Raw genomic sequence first — 22,494 nt, forward strand, 5'->3', positions numbered from 1 at the left:
GTTTTGAAATTCAAAATGTATTCCCCATATACATAAGGAAGAACAAAGCTCCAGAGGATTTTTCTAATTAAAAAACTGTGTTTCTAATATAATGTATTTGTTGATTATTAAAACGACCTCAGAATGTCATTTGCCCCATGATGTTAATGAAGAAGAAGATGAAGGGGATGAAGATCTAGCGGCAGCCTGGCTCGGCTCGGCTATCCCCGACAGCGGTGAGGCAGAGCAGCACCGAGACTCAGTGATTGTCTGTAATACAATGACCCTAATGAGCTCTGGGGTTCATTATTAAAATAAAACCCAGAAACTGATTGTTAAAACCACATACTGGGTTTTTTTTGTGCGCATGATGACGCGCAGCGGTGTGCGCTCCGGCGGCGCGCAGCCAGCAGCGGCAGGAAGTATGTTGTCGAAGCGGCGGTAGAGAGAAGGTAGAGGGGGGAAAAGAGCCAAGAAGCAAAAGTCGGTGTTTGAACCGGAGGAGGAAAAAGGAAATCATGCCGAATCCGTGAAATCTGCGTATTTTTGCATCTCCACGCCGTGCATCGTCCACCCGTGCGGGCGCAGAGGCCGATTGAGGGGTAAGTGTGGAGCGGAAAAAACGTCTCGAAAACGAGGCTTTCATCAATGGGGGCCGCGGTGTGTTTGTCGAGATCTTTGTGTAGCTCCGGGCTAGCCTGGGGTTAGCTGAGATGCTAACCTCTCTGCGAGCGCATACATCGGCGACAGTTTGCACCCACTATCTGCTTTGTGTTATTTAAAATAAACAATAGTTGTCTCGCTAGCTTCTGCACGTTTGTATTTTAAGCTTTTATTTACAAACTTCCGTTTTACCTATTTTCTCTCATCACGGGGGGTTGCTAACTAGCCTAATGCTAATGTTAGTGCGGCCGTGTATATTTTACCTCCTATCCACCAAACTGTTTATATTACCAAAATGCTAAAAGCATTGATGTTGCTGAATATGGTATATGCACCTTGTTTTGAGGAAATAAACACCCCAAGCCTCTGGTTGTAGCGCAGTGGGGTATCAGTTTGTGTTTGTGGGCTAAAAAGGAGATGCTAGCGCGTTAGCATGGGGAAAATGTCTCGCTGCTCGAAAGCCATTTTCCGATGAAATGGGGTCTCAGTGAAAGTGGGTTGGTGGCTGTAGGTGTTGTCCCCGCTATGCTGTGAGAATCCTGTCAGAGAAACATCGCTAACACCGGGCGATTTTATTCAGTTTGACCCCCCTGTTGTTTTTGCTCCCGGATCCACGGCCGGGCTCGGGTGTCACTCCCCCGATTAAATTCGGGGAGTCGGCCTTAGGAAATGTCGGCCGTGTGTCGGAGAAGATGCCCCGCTTTTGTCCCGATAAATCCATGCCGGGGCTGAACCCGAGCAAGAAGAGAAGGGCCAAGGTCAGGCCGCCCTGCTGCAGCTGGCACGGCTCTTTCGGTGTTAAATCTGCTGTAATCATATTAACAGAATGATAGTTTTCATGAGTTTATTGCCGAAGCTGATTGTTGTCTCTGATCAAAACAACCCATACATGTGTGAACAGACCCGGGTTATTTCTGCACGGTGTGTGAATCCACCTGAGACACTTTTGGCACCACAACATTGAAATACCTTTTTGTTTGTGAAGTACAGCTTTACTAGTTGTTTTTGTTGCTGTGCAAAGCAAATTCCGTTTGTTTACATTATCCGAGGAAGAAAAAAAGTTGGACGGGAAAAAGAAAGACAGGGTTTTGATTGGCTGGTCCTGAACGGTCTGATTCAAATTTGTGTGTGAATGAGATGCTTCATTTAAAAGATCTGTACCAGATTACTGTGGATAATTCCATGTTTATTCTCATATTCACACTAATTAAAGAGATGCAGCTGTAAGATCTCCCTGATTAACAAATACATGTTAAAAAGATAAAAATTGTTCAACAGCTTATTTCTAAGGGCTTAACACAACATTTTCCCTGTAAATTCAGACATAATTCCTTTCAACATATGTCCTCAAATGAACTTTTCGATTCATGGCAAGTAAATATGTAAAAAAAGAAAGACATGGAAGTGAAACATATTGGGTAATTTAAATATAGGGATAAAACATAACGTGAATATAAAACAAAATGGATTTTGTGTTAAGTAATGGCAAAGTCAATTCACTGTTATGTAAACAGGAATGTAGTAATGTGCCTGCACATACAGAGGTATAAAATGTTTTGCACAACAGTAGGTTCAATTAAATGCCAATTAAGCCGGTTATCTGAACCAGCAGTTTACAGTCACGCTGTCATAACAAACCAAACCAAACACTCAGATCTGTATTATATTTAAAAACGTCAGTCCTGTCTCACAGGAGACATTTATCGCTGATACCAGGCGATTATTATTATTTTAATGCAATTACCTGATTGAGATGCTGAATTTCTAACTTTTCTGCTAGATTATTTTTGGATAATTTTGCCTGTGCTAAATATTACATTCAACTTTATTGGTGGAAGAAATGCTTGTTTACAGAAATTATCAATTGATGGGATTTAAAACATCTTAATTTTTTTTCATGCCATAAATACAGATATGAATCTAAACGCATATATTAATATAAAGATGCAAGGAAATTAAATTAGTCCTTCATGGTAAATTGCAAAGTCAGAATATCTTTTAAAAAGTAGGTTTACAGCTCCGAAGCCTAATTTCTACAATCTTTGGCACTTAATTTATACTTAATTTATTCACAATCTTAAAGTGAAAACTAGTGGAGGTATACAGAAGATATTTGACTGTAAGGGGCATTCCAACTTTTTATTTTTCTTTAGTTGAAAGCATTAGGCAAAAAAGTGTTACATAATTATTCAAGTTTCTTTACATGTTTACTCCAAATAAAAAACTGGAGAGGCTTAAAATACACAAACCTGCAAAAAAGTAAACAACTGGTAACTAGTATATCTGAAATCAAGTTCAAAATTGTGCAGGTTTCTTTGAATTTTATACAAGATTTCTACCCACTTTTTTTCGACGATAATCAGAATCATTGTCTTATTCATTTGGATGGATATTCATCATCACAGCAGCACAATAATCAGGATGTACAGGAAACATATACAATTAACCATTAATCCAAGATATATATGCAGAATGCTATGTGCACAAAGGTCAGGGTTTAACCCAAATTATTACCTCGATTATACCTAGATTAAATAATTAATTGCTTGAATAATTGATTAATTAATTGATAATGGAAAACAAATCAGACATATTTAAAACCTCAACAATCTTTGAGGTTATTGAAGAAATAATCAGCTCTGTTTTGACCTAATAATGTATTAAACCATGCTACAAATGATTTTAAACATTTCTATTAAGATAATAATGTATTGCTTATTAATTTAGCTCATCACATCAGTAATGGTGGTCAATTAGACAGGTTTTCTAAAGGATTTAAGTGGCTAAATTAGGGTTGCGCTATTTTTCTACAGTTCTAAGGTTTTCTGAATAGCTTGAGCTGGTTTTAGTGGTGGGAAATTTAAAATGAGGGCTGCAACTAATCTACTGTCACTTTTCACATTGAACATGCACCCTTTTATTAAATAAACTAAATACTTTCAATTTAAGTTATGAGTTTAGTGTTTTTGACCCTAAGAAACACTGATGCACTAATCAATAACAATAATCCACAGCTCCTCTCTCTGCTCCAGAGGATTTAAAAAAATAAAATATCCCAACAACACCCCCCCCCTTTTTTTGTACCTATCCAGCAAAGATTGTTTAGGGACATCTCTACAGCATCACCATACTTGAATACTCTACCTCCCCAATTTCAATGTTGCGTTATCTATTCATCTTTTTCTATTTCAAATAGAGAAAAAGTCGTCTCCTGCCAATTTAATCCTCTCCTAAATCTGTTTTTGTCCTCCACTCTCCTACCTCTTCTTGATTTTTTTTTAATTTTATTCTTGATTTTTATCCACCTTCACCTCCATATATGTCTCCAAATATGTATATTTAGTTTTTTCCTTGCTGCTTTTTTGCTTGTTATAACAAAGTTTCAAACTGAAATGCAAATTGTTGCCTCTTTAAATTACACACACATAAAAAATGCATACAAGTTTTAAAATTTGAATAGAATCAACATAAATATTAGGGATGCTCCGATCGATCGGTCACCGATCGAGATCTGCCGATACTCACTCTCTACCGATCGATCGGTGCTCTCTAAACATGCCGATTGCGAGGGCCGATCGCATGACGTAAAATACATGACACTTTTCTCTGTACGCGGCAAAACAAGCTCGCCAAAATGGCTTCACCGGTCTGGCATTATTTTAAGGTGTCCGAAAAAGACAGTAAAATAGCGGTATGCAACGTGTGTGTGAAGCAGAAATCCTGCAGCTCCGCCCGCTGTGATGGGCGGTGTGAGCGGAGCGAAACACACAAGAGTTAGACCTAACACACTTAGCTATTTTATCTACCTCTGGAACAAGCTAAACTAGTTATAAATATGTTTATTCTTCACTGTCGGCCTCACACATTACTGGATCAGCGAGCTGCATGAGACGATACTGACGGGCTGTCAGGAGAGGGAGAGCGGGGGAGAGAGAGGGGGAGAGAGAGGGAGAGAGGAAAAGAGAGCGCTTGCTCATTTCTCCCGTGTTATTATCCAAAGTGAATGTAAACTTGAATAATATACATAATTTGAATGTAATAATTAAGTTGATTGTTGTTTGTGGAAGCTCCAGTGAATGAGCCCCATTAACTGAGTTTTAAACATCACTTTAAATCTTCCATTTAAAGTGATGTTTAAATCTTCCATTTAGGCCCCGCCCACTCGATCGGATCGGCGATCGGTATCGGCAGATACTGATTCCGGCGATCGGCCCCAAAATTGGCGATCGGAGCATCCCTAATAAATATGTGTAGTTATGTTCATACAAATCCTTTATCCATATAAATCTAGAGTGTTGTTTATAGCGAGGTTCAGGTCAGTGAACCTGACCTGAGTTTGATGGTCTGTAACAGAGAGTTCGGATTAACGAAGCCGCTTGATGTAATCTGTACAGATTACAGATTATCTTGTTAAAACTGTAACAAACCTGAACGCACTTTAGGCTCCGTTTACATGAAAACGAACAGAATTCGATATAAAAAAAGTCTTCCGTCCACACGGAATCGGCTCAATAAACGTGTCCGTCCACACGAGACCGCTCGACCCGCTGGAGACGCTGTAGTACATATGCCGGGCCTGTAAGTGGCGCTGAACTTCCGCCACAAAATACACCAAAAGCAGCGAAGAAGAACCTAAAAGTACCTCAAAAAAAGTAATCAATAATGTATTGAAAAGTTATTTGGCTGATTGTTTTATATTGGCTCAGCCAAGTTATATGGGATGCCCAGTCTACGTACAGATGGGTCACTCATTTTGAAATATTAAACTTAGTTTTCTTTTCTTTAATTTTTCATCCTCATCTAGAATGCTATTATGAAACACACATTTGGTTGTTTATAGCATAAAGAACATCTGATTTAATGTGAGGTAGGGAAATAATCATTTGAGTATAAGTATCAGGGTGCGTACGGGTGCTGGAAATCCTTGAAAATGCTTGAAATTGTACGAGGTGTTTTCAAGGTTTGAAAAGTGCTTGAATTTTGGGAATGGTGCTTGAATTTGGGATAAAGTGCTTGAAATTGTAAATGCTTTACTTCGCTTTTTAGATTAAAAGAAAATAAAGAAGTCGGAGCGCGCTTAATTGCTTCGCTTTTACATAAAACAGCTCCGCTCCGGCCTTCCCGCGCAATGCGCGTGACCGGCAAGTGTTTTTGTTACGTGTGTGACCTGGGCATTCTGATGAGAGTGATAGATGACGGTATGCCAGGAGGTTGCCGTTTCAACGAGCGTTGGCTAGCAGAAGACAAATACAAGCCATGGCTAAGACGAGGGTCAAGCGAAGCCCAAGAGTAGCCTCCTGCAAAGTGTGCAACAATAACGATGCGAGAGTCTGCGCTGACGAGCCACACACCACACGAAAGGTACGCTGTAGAAGAACATTTTAGATTAGGCTATCGTTGCATGTAAAATACATGACACTTTTCTCTGTGCGCGGCAAAACAAGCTCGCCAAAATGGCTTCACCAGTCTGGCAGTATTTTAAGTGTCCGAAAATGACAATAAAATAGCGGTATGCAACGTGTGTGTGAAGCAGAAATCCTGCAGCTCCACCCGCTGTGACGGACCGGTGAGCGGAGCAGAACACACATTAAGAGTTAGACCTAACACACTTAGCTATTTTATCTACCTCTGGAACAAGCTAAACTAGTTATAAATATATTTATTCTTCACTGTCGGGTCGCTCATTACTGGATCAGTGAGCTGCAGGAGATACTGACGGGCTGTCAGGAGAGAGAGAGAGGGGGAGAGAGGAAAAGAGAGCGATATCGGTATCGGCCTATACTGATTCCGGCGATCGGCTCCAAAATTGGCGATCGGAGCATCCCTAATAATTGTATATGATATGTTTTATAATGATTGATCATGAAAGTGTTCTCAAAGCTGGTAAAGGTGCAGCTAGTTTGAATGACTTTGTATACTACAGAGTAGCTTGTGAATTTACTCCAGGTGGAACTAAAGTCTGATTTAACACTTGATTATATTTCACATCATTCATCCACATCTGTAAGTAACTAAAGGTATTAAATACATGTAGTGGAGGAAAGGTACACCATTTACCTCTGACTTATGTTTACTGCCAACCTAAAAGTACCTCAAAAATAGTAATCAATAATATATTGAAAAGTTATTTGGCTGATTGTTTTATATTGGCTCAGCCAGGTTATATGGGATGCCCAGTCTACGTACAGATGGGTCACTCATTTTGAAATATTAAACTTAGTTTTATTTTCTTTAATTTTTCATCCTCATGTAGAATGCTATTATGAAACACACATTTGGTTGTTTATAGCATAAAGAACATCTGATTTAATGTGAGGTAGGGAAATAATCATTTGAGTATAAGTATGTGTATATAAATATGTAATTTACAACAGCGGAAGATGCTTGAAAAGCTTGAAAATGCACCTTGAAAATGCTTGAAAAGTGCTTGAATTTGACTTTGGAAAAGGTGTAAGAACCCTGAAGTATGTGTATATAAATATGTCATTTACAACAGCTGTAAGATGCTTGAAAAGCTTGAAAATGCACCTTGAAAATGCTTAAAGTGCTTGAATTTGATTTTGGAAAAGGTGTAAGAACCCTGAAGACCTCCCGAGCATGGTTGCCTGGTTGCCCTTCTGTTTATTCTCCGCGTGGATTCAGCGGTGAGCAGCAGAGGTGGGGAGGGGCAGGGCTCTGGCTGTTTCGGCGGCCCCTGTTTCTCTTTTTCTCCCTCCCAGAGGCGAGCGTGTGCTTGTGCTGTAAAAGGCAGGTGCCACTGCCACCACTGTTTTACAGCAAGCCCCGTACTCTTTACACTGTCAACAGAGGTGTGTCCTGTTGTGTGGAGGAAAACCAAATTACTTTTTCCACATGCAACAAATCAAATCCTTAAGAAATCAGAGGAAGTTGTTGTGATGTTGAAATAAGTGTTGAAATAACCACATTTATCTGTATGATAATAACAATTGTCTTATATTATAAAATCATGACAACGTTAACATATTTTACAGATTGAAAGGTTTAACAATAGAAGGGTCAAAAAATGAGTAGAATCTGTTGTCTGAAATCTCACGAGGGCTACAATTATAAGACAATGACTGTTTACATATTTTGCTGTGTATGTATATTACAAGTAAATACCAATATATTTAAAGGATGTCAAAGAGCAATACAAATGTACTATTTGCTTGGTAAAGAACTGGCACTTATCAAAATGGTTATTAAATATTAAAATCTTAAATACTGGATGCCTGACAGTTACAGGATTGCATTGTGGTAAAAGTGGATAAATACAAGATTTTATTAATTTAAGTAACCTTCCATTTTCTTCTTGTCCCTACAGTGATACCTCATTGGCTGGTGTGACCCCTGCCGGCCCGCCACCTCCCAAGGTGGGCCCCGATTGGCTGGACCTGCCCTGGGGAAGCAATCGGCACCCTCAGCTGAAGAGCTAAGCCCCGCAGTTTCCTCCCCCATCCCCCCTACGTCACTGTTCATTTCTTTGATGTGAACTGTGATTCCCTCCGTCCTGTTTGCTTTAGAGTACTATGGCAATGCATGATATGAGTCGTGCCAAGGGTTTCCCCTGTAAAGAGTGTGATATGGTTTGTCCGAGTACTCCAAGTCTTCTAGAACATATGAAAGCACATTATCAGCAAGAAGAAAACGGACGTTTTGAGTGTGAACAGTGTGGGCGAGTTTACAAGCACGCAGCTAGCCTAGCCAATCATAAAAAATCTCACGAAGTGGGTTCATTCCAGTGTCCAGTTTGTACGCGTACGCTGCCCAACGCGGTAGCTTTGAAAAACCACCTACGTATCCATACTTTGTCCCCCAGTAGTGCACACGCAGAAGAAGAGAGTGAAGAAGTTCCCGAAGAAACGGGCCACGACGAGAGGGACTACGGTCTCGCCCAAGACCTCTCAGACGGGTTTGGGCGCTCACATTTGAACAATAGTGGTATGGGACATAGTGTCCTACAAGGCCACGAGACAGACAACCACGGTAAAAAAGGTTCTCCCGAGCACGACAACGCTTGGGACAGACCATTCAAGTGTGATCAGTGCGAGAGAACCTACCGGCATCACGGTAGCCTGGTGAACCACAAGAAGTGTCATCAGCAAGGAACTTTTAAGTGCTCTGTGTGTTTTAAACAATTTAGCAACCTGGCTGCCTTAAACAGCCACGAGAGAACTCATTCGAAGTTCAAGACCCCTGGCGCCTCAATGGTGAGCAGCAGCAGCAGCCTCCACGACTCGCGCAGCAGTGGCACCCAGTCGTCTCAGAGCAACGACACTGCCTCGTGCTTTTGCCACCTGTGCCAGATAGCGCTGCCAAATAAGACAGACTTTCAGGAGCACATACTGCTACACAACGCAGCCTCGCCCTCCCTTGGTCTGCCGCGCAATTTCCCAGGAATCATGGCCCACACGAGTGCGGTTCGATCCCCAGCATACACCCCTGCGCTGGGTGACCCTCTGCCCCTGCCACCCCTGCCCACTGACAAAAGAGGCCCCTATGACCCCATTATGGGCCCTCCAGTCAACAATCCCATCTACACATGCGCATATTGTGGCGCAGGACATCCAGATCTGGAGACCTTAAAGGTCCACTATCTGACCCATGACCCTAACCCTGCCTCTCACGGCCAGGAAAGCTCCATTCTCAGCTCTGGATCGCAGGGCTCAGTGTCCTCTCCGTCCGGAGGCCGTGTGCCCCAGGCCAATTCTCCAGATAATGGAGAGCGACGCTTTAAGTGTGGAGAGTGTGGCAAAAGCTACCGGCACGCAGGAAGCTTGGTCAACCACAAGCGCTGCCATCAGACAGGCCACTACCAATGCACAATCTGCTGTAAGCAGTACCCCCACCTGGCAGCGCTACACAGCCACCTACGAAGCCACAAGGGGCGTTCTGGCAACACGTCTTTAAATAATGACGGCAGTGACTGGCTGTCTCCAGAGCCGCTAACCCTGGACTCCCAGCAGAGCTACGTCCAGGAAGGCAGCGGCGCCACCACTCCAATTTCCCTGCCAGGGAATCTTGGTGATGCGGCCCACTTTGTACAAGATGGTGGCCATAGCAGTGGGTTGGACTCTCTTGAGTTTCACGATCGCTTTGATGGTAGCTCACTTTCTCAGAGCAACTCTGCTCACCGTCAGGCTGACAGACATGTGTGCGCCGACTGCGGCGAGATGTATGGAGATGTATCTGGCATCAAGTCGCACATGTGTCCTCGTCGTGGCCAGCAGCCTCAACAGCAGCAAGGGAACATGTCTAACGGTTTCATGGGAAACATGAACTACCACAGCTCCAGTGCAACCTCACTGCCTGCTGGAAGCTCCAGCAGCCTGAAAGAAGGCAGCAGCCAGCGACAATATTCCCAGAGCGGAGGCAAGAGAATGGGAAGCAATGACAAAGATGATGACGATGATGGAGAAGTGTATCAGTGTTCGGTGTGTGGCAATCACTACGCCAGCCTCCGAGCCCTCAGGAGCCACCTGCGTAGCCATGCGAATAACCCAACAGGGCCTGGCCCTTCCTCCCTGGAGCAGGAGTGGAGGATGATCTGCTCCACCTGTGGCCAGAGCTTCTCAAGGAAGCAAGACCTCCTGAATCACCAGTTAGTCCATGGCCCCCAAAGGCCTGATGGCCAGCAACAGAGTATTGTAGGCAGCTCAGCTAATGGCAATGACAAGATGGACGGACGCAACCATATTTGTGTTGACTGTGGCATGTTTTTTGCCGACCGCCACCACCTGATCACGCACCTGTGTCCTGGTAAGAATAGGTCTAGCTCCCTGAGCAAGCAGGGTCTGAATGGAGCCAAAGGTATGTCCGGAGGAGAAGGTGTCGCTGGTGGGGGGGTTGCTGGTGGAAGCCGTGAGGTTGGTGGCGATGGACGTAGGCCTATGGTGGACCAAAGTGACAAGCCCCATAAGTGCGACCAATGCGGGCGAGGATACAGACACCCCTGCTCACTCCTTAACCACAAGAAGTCACACAAGACGGGGGTTTTCCGCTGCTTGGTGTGCCAGAAACGCTACTACAATCTGCTGGCTCTCAAGAATCACCAAAGGACCCACTTTGATCTAAAGAGGTAGGTCCCAGATTCTGTCATTTTTTGTTTTATATAGATGTTTGAAAGTTGGCTGGTGCAGTTTATGTTAAAGATAACATTTGTGCCAGATTATGAAGCCCTTGGTTTGATATGCACATGAGTTCTCATGACCAGAAAATGTTATATATTGCACATGATGATCTTCATTTGATTAACTGTGCAACCCTTATTTCATCTCAATCAAGTTGACTCATTTCCTCATTTATTTTGACATCTTTTTAGCTTGTAGTGGAAACCGGTTAACAAGATTTAGCATAATCTTTTGTAAAATGTTTCCCATGGTAGACTCTCAGATTTAGTCCATGTGTTTCCAAACATGTTGCAAGTAAGTTGATCATAATAACATTATCCCCAAAATATTTCTAATAAGGAATAGCCTTCCCAAGTGTCATGTTTAATACCACCATCCCCCCTGATATTAGTCCTAGATTTGAATGTATTTACTGAGTTTTCTACATCTCTGCTCATCCATGCTGCAGGCACAAGTGTGAAGAATGTGGAAAGGCTTTCAAGATCCAAAAGCAGCTGATCAACCACCTTCGTCTCCACGAGGAGCACCGAGCCAAAGGTCTTGTTCGGACTGGCCCCAACAGTTCTCGCTTCCAGCAGCCTGGGACATCTCAAATGCAGAATGTGAGAGGAGAATCATCAAAGGCCCAGCCGATGGGCGTGAAATATAGCCAGCAAGGGTTCAAGAAACCCTACTCTTCAGCTGGAACTTCAAGGCCCCAGAAGTTTGATCCAACTGAGACTGGACGTCGGCCTTTTGCATGCGAAGAATGTGGCAAGACATACCGACATGCAGGCAGCCTGGCCAATCACAAAAACCTTCACAAAATTGGGGAGTACCACTGCAACGTTTGCAACTCCACATACCCCAACAGGCTGGCAATGAAAAACCATCTACGTCTCCACTTTGCCCAGAAGAAGCACAACTGCCAAGAGTGCGGCAAGGGCTTCCGTACCCAGAGGCAGCTAGCTACCCACACTACAGCTGGCCTGTGCAAAGGACCGCAGGGCCCCGGGGTCCAGATGGATTTTGAGTGCGATGGCTGCTGCGAAGGCTTTGCCACGGCCGATGAGCTTGCAGCTCACGACTGCCCGGCTCAGCACCTGCCTTCATCCTCCTCAAGCAACACCCCCAATATCAGCTTGGAGAGAAGTTCTGTGGACCTGGACTCTGACGAGAGACCCTACGCCTGTGACCTGTGCAGCTGTGCCTACAAACATGCAAGCTCATTGCTGAACCACAAGCACACCCACAAGACGGGCAACTTCCGTTGCAATTTCTGCGACAAGCCCTACACCAACTATATGGCCCTGCGCAACCATATGCGCATCCACACACAGCGGAAGAAGCACATCTGCCACACGTGTGGGAAAGCCTTCCGGCTTGCCAGGTTCCTCCGAAACCACCAGAAGGTCCACGAGGAGGGTGCTACCCCCTTTGGCTGCCCCACCTGTGGGAAGAGTTTCCAGGGGAGATCCGGCCTGGCCAGGCACCGCTGCGGGGACAACCAGGTAGGCATGGAAATCAGGAAGAAGGCTGCTGCGACCCCGGGAGAGGGCGAGGAGTGTCGGTACACGTGAGTTCTCGTCAGTTGTTTGTGATTCTACGAAGTTGGCCCAAAAAATAGTGAAGATAAATTTAGGTCTCTACGTGTCTATTACAGGTATATGATCTCCAATCCGGCTTCCTTGGGACCATACGCGTGCCGGAATTCGGATTTTTCTGAAGTTTGGACAAATTGAATTAGTGGAGAGACCAGATAAGTCAACCCCGTTTGCTTTCAGTTAGCATATCACACACTTTAGTTTTTAAGGCTACCTTCATGTTTAGATGTTTTGTTTTCATGCTTTGCTTTACTTAGCCAAACTTAACACAGATTTGCTTTTTAAGTATTTTGTGTGTAGCATATTAGCAACATTTTTAGTATTGATGTTTGTTCCTTGCTCTTGTAATGATTTTGATTGTAGTCTTTGATTTGTTTGTTTGTTTTCTTTAGGTAGTCTAATAATACTGGCCAGTTATTAGACTAGAACATGCAGTTTTATGATGGGACACTTGCATTTTGATGTCTGTCAAATAAAAGTCAGAGGATAGATTAGGAAGTATTTGGAGCTAGCTGCACTGCACACGTCAGGGGTTAATCTTACATCTTTCGTTATTACAGGCAGACATGGTAGAGGTTCTTTGGCATTTTTGATGGATCTTTCATCATTATATACAGAAAAGAGTGATTACCCAAAAGACGGCTGTGACAGAAGGTTTATTAAATTGTTCCCATATGTGAAAGAAGCTTGCGTCCATTTGTGCAGTGCAGGGAGCAGCAGATACTTCCCAGTCCCCCACATGAATCCCAGTTGTTTGTCCATAGTTGTCCCCCATGCCCCTCCCTCCCTCCCTATCATCTGTGTAGAAATCATAACTTTAAATGGTACACCACTTTGTAGTAGTCTTCTTTCTTTGAAAGCTTTAAGCCGGATTTCAGATCATATACCTGTATGAACAACATCTTAGATGAGTTGTCAAAATATTTCAATAATTCTAAGAAAAAGTGGTAACCAGAGTTAAATTTGGATAGAATTTTGTAAGCGGACTATCATTTTCAGTTTCTAATCTCCCTTTTCTCTTACCCTCTGTCCCATCCCCATGTTTGTCCTAATTTGTCTCTGCACAGGTGTGATCAATGCGGACGCTCCTACCGCCACGCCAGCTCCCTCCTCAACCACAAGAACACCCACACAGTCGGCATCTATCACTGCGCCGTGTGCCTCAAGACCTACTCCAACCTGCTTGCCCTGAAGAACCACCGTCGTATCCACTCAGAGATACGGCGCCACCAATGCCACGACTGCGGAAAGGCATTCCGCGTTTCCTCCCAGCTCCACAACCATCGACGCGTCCACCAAAAGCAGCGGGAGCTCACCTGCCGGTCCTGCCAAAGATCCTTCCCCACGCAGGCCAGCTTCAGCCTCCACATGGAGATCACCCATGGCCAGACGCCGCAGCCCCGTCAGCCCAGACCCCAGCAGCCTCGGCCGGGGGGCTCCCAGGAGCTGGGCTGGGGGTCAGGCCTGGACCTCACGTTGATGCAAGAGCAAGGACTGCACCCTAGCAGCATTGCCAAAGCCCGCAGCCGTGGTGGTCACAGCGAGGTCCTCAAACCCCACGTCTGCGATCAGTGTGGCCGCTCTTACCGCCACGCCAGCTCCCTACTCAACCACAAGAACAGCCACAAGACTGGGACCTACTTCTGCAACTCCTGCCAGAAGGAGTTCCCCAACCTGATGTCCCTCAAGAACCACCGCCGGATCCACACCGAGCCCAAACGCTACCAGTGTCCCGACTGCGGGAAGTCCTTCCGTGTCTCCACCCAACTCATTTGCCACCGCCGCATCCACACCAAGGAGAAGCCGTTCTCCTGCCAGCAGTGCGACAAGCACTTCTCCTCCAAGTCCAACCTGAGGCACCACATGAAGGTGCACTGGAACGGATCCACGGCGCCCCCTCCCATGGCCATGGGTGCGCCCAACTTCCTGGGTATGCCCGGCGGCCCCTTCATATAATATGGGATCAGGGAAGGATGGGAGTCAGGGCGGGGCGGGCGGGCGGGGGATGGGGTAGCGGGTGCTTTGAAGTCACATGCCAAGGTTTTTTCCATGTGCGGCCGTAGTGTGTGTGTGCGTGCGTGTGTGTGTGTGTGAAGGACAGGTCCTGCATGACTAAACATACACGTAAAGCAGAGCGCAAAATGGACGCTTGTGCGCACACACACAGAGAACTCAAAACGGAGGACATGCACACACTTGTTTCTAACCTTTCTTGCGCCAATGCTTCCTTGGCGGATGCTCCCACAAGGCCCTGTTTGTAGAACTGTCCCACGCAGACTGACAGACAGACAGACAGACATGATGTAGTTTCATAGACTTTACTACACCTGCCTTACTCCCGCCTGCATGTTGCCCCATACTGCCTGGGGAGAGGTTTAACCTTTCTCCGGAGCACCTGCAGGGACTTTTCTGAAAGCCCAGCTCGTAGAGACTGACGAGTCCTGTGGTTGTGACTGTTGAGGAAGTCTGATGCGTGCTCATTTCAACCCCAGGAGCTCATTGGTCCTGTGTTTGCAGTTTCTCTGTTTCCTGCCTCCATCCCTGTTCTGACGATGTTCATAGTAAGTTTTGCGTGGCCTTTGTCACAACGTTTTTAAAACCATATTCAGACAGAGTCTGTCTACACAGTGTTTTTATTTAAGACCAACATGTAGGTAAAGTGGAGACTTTTGGTTTGTTTTTGCTTTTTTTTGTACCTGGATGGTTTTGACGGGAGGAAACAATGACTTGTGGGAGCTTTTAGGACCAGTAGATTGAATGGTTGGGTTTAAACGTGTGTTTTTGTGTGTGTTTAGCACCAAGATGAGCTTCTTAACTTTGTAACTTCCTAAAGCCTTGTTCCCACAAACAGATCCAGCAGCAGCCGTGTGTCACACCTTTTTAGTCTAAACCCCGCAGGCGTGTTCAGCGGTAAACGGGTCATTTTAAAAATACTGTATGTCAATAGCACACAAGATTATTTCCTGTCCAACACATTTTCATTATTGTCAATTTTTGAAAGTTGGAAAGTAAAGTTTTACAGATGTTTTTTTTTTTTTAAATCAAATCTATTTGATTTGACAGCCCTATTGAAGAGGAAGGGTGATATGGTTGAAAGCCCCAGAAAAGGACTAGTAAGCCCACCCCTAAGTGGGGATATTTTTGCCCAAATCTTTCAAGAATAAACACTGAGGCGTGATTGGGTTGATTTGTCCACTTATGGTTTGCTTGTTAAAGTTGAATCGTAGAGAACTGTCAAACTGTTAACCAACGATTGGTTTGTTTTATACCTCGGAAAATGTCGGAAAACTCCTAAGGCTTGGACAAAACAATCCAGTCCATCTGCTTTTGACGTTAAGAAAGTAAGTGGACCCTGAGTTTGGATAGTTTCAGGAATGCATTTTAAGTCCTTGTGTTAGATCTACATTTACGAACAAATGTTAACGTTTAACGTGTAATTTTATTTTTATCGTATTGGTTCTCTAGTGTTGCCTTCAACTACAAAGTTCATTAGAGGTACGATGGTAAATGAGGTTTCAATTATGCGGAACAAAAATTAATACAATTATTTAAGACCCAACAAAAGATAGAACAATATTTTGGCTGTTTTTTGTTTTTTTTTAAACAAGCAAATATTTTCTTTCACTTTTGCATTAAAACAAAAATGATCACGTTTCTTACCTCACGCTCGCTGTGTGTGAATCTGTGTGTGAACGTGGCTGCAGGTTTACAGAACAAAGGAAAGAAAGTAAAACACACAAATTGACGGTGTATATTGTCGGGCCTGTATTGTAATCGTACTTCTCTCTGTATTATCTGCGGGAACTCTTTTGTAAGAAGGAAAAAGACGACAGATCATTGTAATAATGCATTTATTTATATTATTATTATTAACACTTGTAATGGACGGCGCTAGTCTTTAGGATGTGTGAGTTTAGAGCTGTGTTGATGTAAACCCCCCCTCTCTTACCCACAATCCCCTCTTCAGTGGAAAAGATTTAAACACTATGTGTAAACAATGGAAAGTGTTTTCTTGCCTTTTACCAAGTGATGTTGTGACGGTGGAGACTTCCCATCATCCATCTCTTCCATATTTATCTCTCCCTCTCCACCTACTTCCTGTTTCACAAAAATCAAGCTCACATGGCAAAGGGACGCCTTAGTGATTCTCCTCCATTTGAAACTTTTTTTATGGTAACCTCTTGTATTTATTGGTGTTTTTATTTTATTTTTCTCCTTTTTGTATTTAATTGCATTATTTGGAAAGCCTCTGTGTGCGTTTTTTTTTTAAAGAACACAACTTGTCAGCGTATTCAGGAGCACTGGCGCTAGTTAAAAAAAAAAAAAAAAGTTAAAAGCCGTGCAGTGACCGTCAAGTGCTGTAGGAGTCGATGTGATCTAGAAACACAGAAATTATAATAACTGTACATTTTCACATCTTCCTTCACATCTTCCTGTTGGACCCATTTCAGCTAGTTTTAGAGAGAAGAAGAAGAAAAAGATTTGCTTTGGAACAACTATAACTAGGGATGCTCCGATCGCCAATTTTGGGGCCGATCGCCGGAATCAGTATCGGCCAATCCGATCGAGTGGGTGGGGGCTATGGGGATCTTCCATTTAAAGTGATGTTTAAAACCCAGTTAATGGGGCTCATTCACTGGCGCTTCCACAAATAACAACCAACATAATTATTACATTCAATTGAAGTATATTATTCAAGTTTACATTAACTTTGGATAATAACATGGGAGAAATGAGCGGAAGCGCTCTCTCTCCCTCTCTCTCTCCTGACAGCCTGTCAGTATCCGTCTCATGCAGCTCACTGATCCAGTAATGAGTGACCCGACAGTGAAGAATAAACATATTTATAACTAGTTTAGCTTGTTCCAGAGGTAGATAAAATAGCTAAGTGTGTTAGTTCTAACTCTTAGTGTGTGTGTGTGTGTTGCTCCTCTCACCGGTCCGTCGCAGCGGGCGGAGCTGCAGGATTTCTGCTTCACACACGTTGCATACCGCTATTTTATTGTCTTTTTCGGACACCTTAAAATACTGCCAGACTGGTGAAGCCATTTGGCGAGCTTGTTTTGCCGCGCACAGAGAAAAGTGTCATGTATTTTACGTCATGTGATCGGCTCTCCCGGTCGGCATTTATAGAGAGCACCGATCGATCGGCAGAGAGTGAATATCGGCCGATATCGATCGGCGGCCGATCGATCGGAGCATCCCTAACTATAACCCACTTTTTTGTTTTAACTTTTTGTTTCCATGCATATATATGTAATGCTTACTATACACTTTTATAAACTATGTTTTGATAATTCATTTCTTAACAGAAAAAACTTGTCCATATACTATAACCCTTACTGCTGAGTACTGAAAATAAATAGTTGAAAAACCCAGCGGAGGTCATCGTGTTCAATATTTCTGCTAAACACAGATTAATGTTAGGAACACTTTATATAGCCTGCTTTACATACTGAAATATTTCATTTACATTTAAAACCTTAGACATACAGTTTAAAAACTGTTTTCTAATATTAATATGGATGTTATGATTATAAAAACGGTACCAATCTGCATTGCTCTCGATATATGGTGGAAATAAAGTACAACAGTTATCATTTATATTTGATCTCTGCACTGATTCAACACCAAATCGTTGTCAACTGAAATCGTTTGCCTTGTTTTGATATTCTATTGTTAAACCTGAAATTACGGGGGCTGACAGAACAACGGCCCGAAGTATTTCCATTAGGAGAAACGTGCTGCATTTATAAAAAAAACAATATGGAAATACAAAAACACAAATGTGCCAAAACACATGCAAATTAAGAAGCACCTTCACCAACTGGACTCTACATGCGCAGTCTTTTTTTTTTTTTAAACACTGCAATTTAAATAAACACTGCAAGAAGCTTAAAGCACAACAGAAATGGGGACACTTTAAGTGATGCACACAGCTGGGACCGGAGCACATGTTGACGGAAGAGGAGGATAAAGTTGGCCAACTGTTAGTGTGGGCAGAGTTGGTCTGTTTCATAACTCAGTATTGTCAGTATTTGTGAAATGACTAAGTTACAGCAGATCTGCAAAAATATTGGAAGGAATTATGTGATCACATTAAGTAAAGCCAATAAAATATTTTAGGTAACTAACTTATCAACATTGATAGCTGGCCAACTTTATAATCACCGAACGTCAACAATTCTCCGGTCCCTGCTGTCTGCGTCACTTTAATACAAACTATTAGAATGATAAAATCCTGTCAATGGGAAAATTACCAGTTAAAATTGTATTAAATATGATGTAATATCATATAATACGTTACGTTAAAGGGGTTTATATTATACATATATATTTAATATTGGAGGAAAATATTAGTCAGTGTTTCTCTTTCTGTATTTGGTACGTGCGGGAATAAAACTTAAATTATACATTGTATTCTTTATTTCTACCACAAACGGCAACTTTGTACATTTTTGGAAATCAGAACCAAAATGTGTTATTTATAAAATGTTTCTCTTTTTTTAAAGAAATTTAGTTTCTTTATTGAGATTTTAAAATAATAATTTTAAAGATGCCCATAATCACTTTCTGATGTTTTATAAGGAATTAACATCACTGTTTCCAGCAGAAAGCAGTGATATGTTTCTGAACCAAACTCCATCCTCTCTGTGCATGTTTTCATTGTGTCACAGGGGCTTTCTGGGATTAAAGTCTGTGTTTGAGAAAGGCGTGAACATGTTCAATTATCAACAGCTAATTATAAGTGTTTATATTCAACAAAAGAAACAAAACTAAAAAGAAGATCCAACTGCTGCTGGCACAAAGTGATGTTGCTAATTTGATTTTTTGTTTTGTTTAATGTGCTGATCCTTTGGATTATGTAATGTGGAGTGTGTAATGTGATTGGAATAACCCTTTATGGTCGGACAATGAATGAATCCTTTCGTCACGCAGCTCAGATCCACTAAAGAAAACAAATGTGTTCGTATTAACGGAAACGTTCATTAATGTTCAACAAGCCAACGTCTTTGTTTTTGTTTAAGTCAAAAAATTATTGAATAATAAAGAAAAGAGTTATCGCATACCACGTCGTAAAAATTAAAATGAAAATATGCTGAAAAAGTAATAGTATAGTATGTCGAAATATCTTTAAAAACGTTTAGGTATAAAAAAATCATAGTGTACTGTGTTGAAAATATCCTGAAAAAAGTAAAAGTATAGTACTTTATCGTAAAAAATATAAAACAGTAATACTTTCTTTTAAAAATATTTTAGTATGTACAAAATAGGAAAACATTTCATATCAAGTGTGTAAAAAAGGAGTCATAGTATGTCAAAAATAATTGAATTAAACAGAAGTCATAGTATAGTTTTACGGAATATGAAAAAACATCATACTATAGTATGTTTAAAATGTGAAATACAAATAATAGGACAGTATGTCGCAAAAAGTCATAGTTTAATATGTGGAAAAATATAAACAGACATATGAGTATGTCTAGAAATATATTTTTTTAAGTACATAAGTCACAGCATAGTAAGTCGTAGAAAGTCCCAAAAAGTCCTAGTATATATCATGTCATAAAAAAGTCATAACAAATTATTATTCTATTATATTCCAAAAATATAAGAATTACATTTAAAAAAAGTATAGTTTGCCATAATAAATTGCACAAAAAGAAAATCTTACTATAGTAAGTCATAAAAAAGACAAAGAAAGGTATATTGAAAATACATTGAATAGAAAAGTCATTTAAAGTCCTAGAATAGTATTTGGTAAAACAATAGCGTAGCATAACACAGCATAGTAATAGTATAGTATGTCATGAAAAATGTCACATAATAGTATGTTGTAAAAAAGTCATTAAAAAGTCATAGCATAGAACGTTGTTAAAATACTCAGTAAACTCTGTTCTGTTGTTGAAGAAAAGTCATAGTATGCCATATAAAATATAATTGAAATTCACAGTACATAGATTAGTATCTTGTACCAAAGTCATAGTATGTTATGTCATGCAAACGGTCTTAAAAGAGTCCTAGAATAGTAAGTTCATAAAAGAGTAGAATATCTCATAGCATACTAAATTGTGAAAAAGGTTATAGATATATATTTTAAAAACAAATTAAAAAAATGTCAGAGTAGCCTATAGTAAAAAAAAAAGAATTAGAGTTGGTAATCTGAACTAAATCTTTAAACACCAAAGACCTTTGGGGTCCGTGTCGGTGGTTGTTTATAGTCTGATACTAAAGTCCCCTGTCTGTGTCCTCTCAGATCTGAGTCCGGTGGGTTCCTCCTCCCGGACCTTCGCCTGCAATCAGTGTGGCCGCTCTTACCGCCACGCCAGCTCCCTACTCAACCACAAGAACAGCCACAAGACCGGGACCTACTTCTGCAACACCTGCCAGAAGGAGTTCCCCAACCTGATGTCCCTCAAGAACCACGGCCGGATCCACACCGAGCCCAAACGCTACCAGTGTCCCGACTGTGGGAAATCCTTCCGCGTGTCCGCGGCGCTCGTCTGCCACTGTCGCATCCACACCAAGGAGAAGCCGTTCTCCTGCCAGCAGTGCGACAAGCTCTTCTCGTCTCGGGCCAACCTGCGGCACCACATGAAGGTGCACTGGAGGGGGCCCCAGCTGTCCCGTAGGCCATCCGCCTTCCTCAGCGTCCCCTCCAGACCGTTCATCTAGACCTCCAATACATTGAGGGAAACACATTTAAAACTTCTAAATATCGTGCTGCAGGAATGAGTCCTAAAACCCTAACATTAGTTTGCATTTTAGCACTAGCTATTCCCTCGTCCGGAAGTCAATGGTTTGTTGAATGAGTTTTTGTTTAGAGGTTGAAATAAGGTCTGTGGTTAACAGACTTTCAGGTTTTGTTCTGCAACATAAAATACATCAGTAAATAACCCACTGGTGAATGCCTGAAGCTTCGACGTTTTTTGAAAACCGTGTTTGCTAAATGAGATTACTAAAGGTCATCATGCCAAACATAAGCTAACCTTAGTTTAGCGATGTCGACGTAAAGTCATGTGACCAGCTCTTAGTTTGTTTATAGTCCAACGTTAACTTTTACTTCTGGATACTCCAATTGAAACAGTTGTGTCAATTTCTAAAGATATTCTGCTGAACAAAACCTGTAAAGTATCAATACATTCTGCAATAATCCAAAATCCAATAGAATAATCTCATTGGCTTTTTGGGGAGGGAACCAGGGAGATGCTAATTTCATCCCACCACCACTCTGTCAATATCTCTATATGATTTAAATATTTCACCAAATCAATTTTGAGGAGGCAACTCCGACTCCCAGAATGCATTTCCCGAACACACAGCCAACAACAGAACTCCTGGCAGCAAACTAACTTAAAAAATATATATAAAACTGAATCAACGACATCAATTTACAAATTCTGTTTTGGAAAAAATGATGCCCAGACTTTGAGTGTTGTATCCAAAACCCACCAACCCACCTTTGGCCAAAAATGTTGCAGTTGTTAACCACCATCGTGGAGAGGAGGCTACAGATGGAATAACGGAAGTATGAAATATTTCTGAAGATCTCCTTAAACAATCAGCAGCTTAACGCAAAACTCTCAGATGTAAAAACTGTGATTACACGAGAGAGAAACAATGCTGCGTTCAGGAGTTTCAGATAAAAGATTCCGACCTTTGTGATGTGTTCAGGTGCAAGACTCTCGTTAACTTTGCACACACTTTGAAGTAGAAGTGGAGGAACTGCAACATCACCATGGACAAACACAAGCACATTCAGTGTTTTTTCATACTGCAGACGATAAAGAAAACATACGGAAGCTCTGAGAGGCAAGTGAGGACAAAAAAAATCTGGTGATACAATTTCTATATCTGACCTAAATAGATTTCTCTTATTTTATGAGTTGAAAACAGCTGAATGACAAAAGTGTGTGAATATTTTTTCATCTTTAAAACAGGTCGATTTCTTTGTTGATGTATTTTCGCCTTTGTTTGAGTATTTCAAATAAAACCTGGGACTTTGTGGTTAGATAGGCAACATTACAGAAATTCACAAAGCTCCTAAAGTTATTGTGAGTGTATTAATTGAACATTTACATTTTTTGTGAGGGTGTGTTTGTTATTGTAAAAAAGGCCAATGTGCACCAAAAGAGTTA

General features: G+C 42.0%; 1 protein-coding gene across 2 annotated transcripts; it reads left to right on the forward strand.

Moving 5' to 3' along the window:
• The first annotated feature begins 414 nt into the window (after positions 1-414).
• On the forward strand, positions 415-22,317 carry si:dkey-89b17.4 (zinc finger protein 646). 2 transcript variants are annotated; one of them, XR_004554586.1, is made up of 5 exons: positions 415-581; positions 7,967-10,720; positions 11,221-12,327; positions 13,423-14,916; positions 20,613-20,701. XR_004554586.1 is itself a non-coding variant. In XM_034113749.1 (5 exons), the coding sequence occupies exons 2-5, from the start codon at positions 8,172-8,174 to the stop codon at positions 21,029-21,031; spliced, it is 4,938 nt and encodes a 1,645-aa protein (XP_033969640.1). In that variant the 5' UTR covers positions 415-581; positions 7,967-8,171; the 3' UTR covers positions 21,032-22,317. The 2 variants fall into 2 exon arrangements, 1 of the variants encoding a protein (XP_033969640.1); XM_034113749.1 differs by having other exon boundaries at positions 13,423-14,285; positions 20,613-22,317.
• The last annotated feature ends 177 nt before the right edge of the window (positions 22,318-22,494 follow it).

Source organism: Trematomus bernacchii, unplaced genomic scaffold (assembly GCF_902827165.1).
Source record: "Trematomus bernacchii unplaced genomic scaffold, fTreBer1.1, whole genome shotgun sequence".
NCBI lineage: Eukaryota > Metazoa > Chordata > Actinopteri > Perciformes > Nototheniidae > Trematomus > Trematomus bernacchii.